This window comes from Nycticebus coucang, chromosome 5, assembly GCF_027406575.1.
Source record: "Nycticebus coucang isolate mNycCou1 chromosome 5, mNycCou1.pri, whole genome shotgun sequence".
NCBI lineage: Eukaryota > Metazoa > Chordata > Mammalia > Primates > Lorisidae > Nycticebus > Nycticebus coucang.
Window position 1 is genome coordinate 125626113 of NC_069784.1, and position 5738 is coordinate 125631850.

General features: G+C 46.2%; 1 protein-coding gene across 1 annotated transcript; it reads right to left on the bottom strand.

Annotated features, from left to right (window-relative positions):
* Window positions 1–207: 207 nt before the first annotated feature.
* Window positions 208–5368, bottom strand: RAET1E (retinoic acid early transcript 1E). Its single transcript, XM_053591596.1, has 4 exons — window positions 5038–5368; window positions 4513–4785; window positions 3814–3928; window positions 208–451 (listed from the first exon to the last, which is right to left on the bottom strand). The coding sequence occupies exons 1-3, from the start codon at window positions 5351–5353 to the stop codon at window positions 3822–3824; spliced, it is 696 nt and encodes a 231-aa protein (XP_053447571.1). The 5' UTR covers window positions 5354–5368; the 3' UTR covers window positions 208–451; window positions 3814–3821.
* Window positions 5369–5738: the final 370 nt, after the last annotated feature.

Here is a 5738-nt window from a genome sequence, read left to right on the forward strand (position 1 = left end):
ATGTTTGTAGGCTTCCTTTTCTCTTGCATCAATTTATGCTTTCTATACGCACATCAGAATGTCATTGTAACTTATTTACGTGTAGTTAATGATGATATTTATTTTCTAATTCAGGGCTATAAGGAATAAAGCTGTTGTGAAATCCTTGAATATGTCTTTTAGTGGACTCATACCTAAAGCATGCATATGTTCGTGGTGGACCACCAGTAAGAAGAGGTTTTTACTAGGGAAGGGGTGTATGTGTTAGGAAGAGTTCTATTTTGGAATTCACAAACCCTTCAGATGGTTCATCAAAGCAGAAAGACACATTAGGACAGTCATAGGATATGATACACTAAGTCTCTTGACGTTCTCTGGTGCCCACGTTGGAATAAAACAGCATATAAACAACCGTTGTCAGACATGAAGGAATTCTGGTGAGCTGAGCCGTGTTCTCCAGCATTGAGTTTATCTTTCAAAAGAAAAACAAGTTGTTTGTTTAGATTCTGGGGAAATGCTGGGTCAGACCATTTCAGACACACCCGCTATCTCTTAACTCCTGATTTAAGACACTCCCTGGCCATCCTTCTGCTCTGTGATTTAGCTTTGGTCAACCTTCCCTCTCCTCCATCACATCAACAGAAGCAATGCCAAGGAATGCCAAAGATGCCCAAATAGGACTGTGTCACAAGCACAGAAAGCCCCTTTGTTCCTTAGGTGCTGACCCTCTCTGTGATGGGAAGGTCTATGACACACAGTGGGGAGGGTCCCTCCAAAGGTGGAGGAAGGGTGAGGGGACCCATTTCCATTTAACCCACCATGGTCTGGGCCTGGGCCTGGGCTGTATCTGCCCTCTCTTCAGCTCAGCCGTGAGAACCAACATGTACCAGCAGTTGTTCCCCACCCTGCTTCTGTCCAGACACATAACTGTTGGCAACAGGCTCAGGTAGGAGGAAGAGGCTGGCTGAGTCAGGCTCCCAGTGAACATGGAGGCCGCGCCTCTTGTGAATTCCCACAGTTCAGACCCAGTTTCTACTCTTTTCCTACTCACCAATCCTCTTTGCTGCTGGGAATGGCAGCTCAATCTCAGCCTATTTGGTTGGGGCAGTTAAACCCTTCTCAGTCACCTTCCACCAGGGGTGAAATCAACCCCCTTTGCCTGCAGGTCTATGTCCCATCTGTGGACAGATCTGTCCCCACCCAAGTCTGAGCACATCCATTCCCTGTATTCCTGCAGCCACGACACCACCTATCACTTAAGCCCCTTTTGCACCAGCGGCCCTGTCTGACTCAAGTTATATCTTGCCAAGCCTGTTTGAACATTATAATCTGGTATTCTCACTTTTCACCTACAAGCCTGGGTTTAGAACAGAGACAGACCTGAGTCTTGGTATTTTTTTAAACAATGAATAAAAGAGTAGAATTGTCTCTTAACATCAGAAAAATAGATCTAAAGTGAGTCATGGATGGAGTAGGTTGTTTTGCACATCAGACAGAATTTTAAGTCTGACTCCACAGACAGCCCAGGCACTGTGGCTTTAACTCTAGAGCTGCCAGCTTGTCTAAGTCGATAGGCTTAAATGTTTGAGGTCTCCCTGGGTCAATCTGGTGAGGACACTATGTGGACAAGACAGCAATGGAAGAAAGAAATGAATTCAGAGGAGGAAACTAACTAGTGGAGAAGTCTAGTATACAATACTTCTCTCTCTCCTCTCATCAGAAAAAAAAGTATACATATATATAAATATATTTATAATTTAATTGTCACTGAGTATATTCCTGACAGGAGAGTACTACCAGTTTGTCAAGATATGTGGTATTAATGAAAACTCAAACCTTTGCTTAAATTTTCTAAAAAAAAATTTTTTTTGTTAAAATGTAATATCCCTATAGTGAAGTACACAAATCTTAAATGGTCAGCTTATTATTATTTTTTTTTTTTGAGACAGAGTCTCACTATGTTGCCCTCAGTAGAGTGCTGTGGTGTCATAATTCACAGTAACCTCAAACTCTTGGCTTAAGTGATTCTCTTGCCTTACCTTCCCAAGTAGTTGGGATTACAGGTGCCTGACTATTTTTTTGTTGTTGCAGTTGTCATTGTTGTTTTTGCTGGTCTGGGCTGGGTTTGAACCTGCCAGCCTTGGTGTACATGGCCAGTGCCTTACCCACTAAGCTAAAGGCACCACCAGCTTGATATATTTTTAAAAATAAAATCCACCTGCATAATCATCTGTCATATCAAATTATAGATTACTATTCAAGGTATCCATTACTCTGATTTCTATTGCCAAAGATTCATTTTATTTGCTCTTGTAAATGTATTTAAATGGAATCATGGCGTATATATTCTTTTGCATCTGACATTTTCCTCTCAGCATCCTATCAATGAGAGTTATCCATTTTTTGTGTAGCAGTAAGCTTATTCATGATCTATTTCCACATTGTGTTCTGTTTGTGAATATATTTCACTTTGTCTTTTCTAGGATATGTTACTATGTTACTACTTAAGTTAATTCACTTGTTATTCAACCTGTGGCCCTGTACCTTTGTTTCATGGCACCTAGTGAGTCGGCTCCGTTGCCTTGTGGTTTCCACAAAGCGATAACCTAACTGTACATGAAAGTAAATACACTTCATTCAACCCAGATAAATATATTCCTAACTCATCTTCCTTTTAATTGAATTTTTAAAATGCCAGAGGCCCCTTTAATTCCACCTGACCTGGAGGGAAGTCTGACAGCCTGTCAGAGTGAAGAAACAGCCTCCACCCGCCCCCCCAACCCGCAGCAGTAAAAGTTACTTAATAATCACACTAGTCTGTAGTGTTATTCAGTCCCCCCACCCCCCCCCCACACCCCTCCCCACCCCCCCACCCCCGCTGACACCATGAAGGCCATCACCCCCCAGGCTGAAGAAGAAACACCTGGCAAAGTAACAAACTCTGAGTCCTTTAGCTAGAGATGGGAGGGCTGGATGATGTGTAGCTAAAAATAGTAACTTTGGGGGAGGGTGTAAGAACCAGTGAAATTCTCTCAAAGTAAGGCAGCTTTTGAGAATGATCACCCTGCCTTCCTGGGATTCTGAATCTTGGTAATAAAGGGAAAATTTAACCCACATGAGTGTTCGGCTCATGCTCTTGGTTCTGGTACTCTGGTTACACTAATTGACTCTGAGCAAATATCTTACTTTTGCAAATTTTTCAAGATAACCAAGTTGACACATTGTAAAGGCTCCTTCAAGGGCCATGGAAGAAAATTATGTAAATGAGGCACGTTGAATCCTGAACACACTGCTAAGTGGGAGATAATTTATGAGCTTGGCAGCCAGACTGTCATCCAAGGTCAGTTTTTACTGTCAAGGGGTGGTTAACATTATTGCCTTCCCAGAGTTCAGGGAAGAAATAGCAGATAATGAAATAGATGCTACAACATTAAGGAAAACTGTTAAATCATGAGAAACTCAGAGCAAATCACTTTTTGATCAAAGGGCTGGGAAGCCTTGGGTAGCTCCCTGGGAGAAAGCTGCCCAGCTGGGCTTTCTAGTTCTTAGATCCTGCCCCTCCTTGGGAGAAGCTGCTCGCCTCCTCCCTCCTCTCACTGCGCTGTCCTGCTGCCTGTGCCAGCCTCTACCCACCAACAGGGCAGTCCCCAGCCTGCATGCAGTGTGGGGCCCAGACTAAGAGAGGGCATCATTTCCGTGGAATGAGATGGGTCAGTGACCAGGGCCTTGGGGAAGAGCCATGGGTCAAAGCTCCCAAGTCTTTACTGGACTAAGACCTCTCCAAGAGCCACAGGCCAGCCTGCTCCTCACCTTCCACGGCATCTGAGTACCTACCTCCGAATTTACATGAAGAGACCAAAGGCAATTAGGACTGGGAAGAAGACTGAGATCGATGCAATTAATGTGGTAGATGAAGACTGGGGAGCATCTGGGATCTTTACCCGGGGCACTAAAACAAAAAAGCACAAGCCCCGTCAAACCTAAAAGCATACTGTCCTCCGCCTCTGCTTTCTCCAGGAACACATAGCACCCCACACTCAGTAGCAGCCACTCTACCAGGTCCTGGGGTGTAATGAAGAATGGGGGTCGTGCCTTGTCCTGTGGAGCTCAGATTTTATAAGAGAGATAGCAAACATCAAGCTGATCATCATATAATTTGACACATGTACTGTGGTGGGAACTTTTTGGAGGATGATGCAATTGGTGGTGCTTGATTCTGTCTGGGGAGGGTGGTGAAGTGACATGGAGCTGGTAGAAAGGCCAAGTATAACAGAGGAAGGAGAGAAGCCCTAGAAGTTTATGATGCGGTGGGTCAGTGGTAACTGGATCATTGGCTAGTGGGGAAGGGGGCTCCTACACTGAGGAAGAAACAGTGGGAGGTGGGATGGAAAGAGGAGATGATGGGAGACAGAAAGCCCACCGGGAAGTCAATCAGTCAGTCAGCCATCAAATTTCCCATTCTACACCCATGCTGATGCCTCCCAGGAAGAGTTTAGACCTTTACAAAGAGAGACCAGGCTTCCCTGCTGTTACCTGTCTGCTCTGGCATCGTCTCCCAGTGCTCTAACAATTCCCTGAGCCAGTGGTTGCAGTCTCCTGTTGACAGCTTCCTGAGATCCTCTGCCAGCCCTCTGTCCTCCCACTCCTCCTTGGTCCCTCTGGCTTCAGTGTTCACTACTGTCCAGTTCATGTTCATTGCGTCAAAGAGGAGGGTTGTCTGGCCATTGATGCTCAACTGCCAGGACGCACCAGTGCATCGTTCTGCTTCACGCTGACAAAATACCTTGACCTGCAGAGTGGGAGGACCTGCGGTGCACACGCAGAGCCATCATCCTCAACTCCTGAGGGGCCCGCCACCTCCCACCAGGCGAGTTTCTCTGCACATTAGGGGCCTGCATGCTTTTCTCCCTGGCTTGCCCCTTCCTGCCTGTTAGGTCCCACATGTCTCTCAGGTTGGGTTCAGCTCTTTCGCAGAGGCACCTAGCACCCCCTCCCCGCGTGTGCTCTTCTCCCCTCCCCTGCTGACTGCCTTTGTTTCCCTGCCTGTCCCGAACTCACCCCCGGTCTTGTTTTCCTCCAGTTCCATGTTTGGCAGGATCATCCTCAGCTCTTTCATCACTTCTCTCAGAGTTTGGGTCAATTCTGTCAATCCCTTGATGGCATTTGCTTTCTCCCCCAGGGGACTCAAAGGTTTGACCATGCTGCTGTCACTGTCATACTGGAACAAGGGCATTGTATCCACCAAGGCCTGCATTTGACCCCAGGGCTGCCCAGGTGTGGACTGAGGTCTGACAGTGTATTCGAGGCAAAGAGAGTGGACATCTGTGGGATAAGGCATAGAGGAGGGGGCCCTGGACATGGAGAGGAGGGCCATTAGGACCCTGGCCTCTGCAACCCTGAGACTTGCAAATGGGGCCAGGCTGGCAGAGGGAGGTGGCTACATCCCAGACCCCTCAACATTATAGATCGTGGTCCTGTTTCACCCTTAACTGTCTGAGGTTAGAGGTTAGTAAGATACTTAAGGCCACCATGATGGACCACTCAGGTACACTTATTGTGAACAGGATTCATCTCACAAATATTTTTGGCAGCATCACCAAGTTCTGAGGTACAAAAATTACAAGACTGTGTCTGTCTTCCCAGGGTGTAAAATCTAGCTGAACAAACAGGACTTTCAACAGAAAGGAAAAAGAGGCACATGGGACATACATTGACTTCCTTCTGGGTCCTAGGTATTCAGGTAAGGCTTCTTGAAGTAG

Coding starts and splice junctions, on each gene's coding strand:
- RAET1E (XM_053591596.1), bottom strand. CDS start 5,353: ATGGCCCTCCTCTCCATGTCCAGGGCCCCCTCCTCTATGCCTTATCCC. Junction 4,786..5,037: donor GGAGGAAAACAAGACCGGGG/GTGAGTTCGGGA, acceptor TGTGCACCGCAG/GTCCTCCCACTCTGCAGGTC. Junction 3,929..4,512: donor GACGATGCCAGAGCAGACAG/GTAACAGCAGGG, acceptor TTTTTGTTTTAG/TGCCCCGGGTAAAGATCCCA.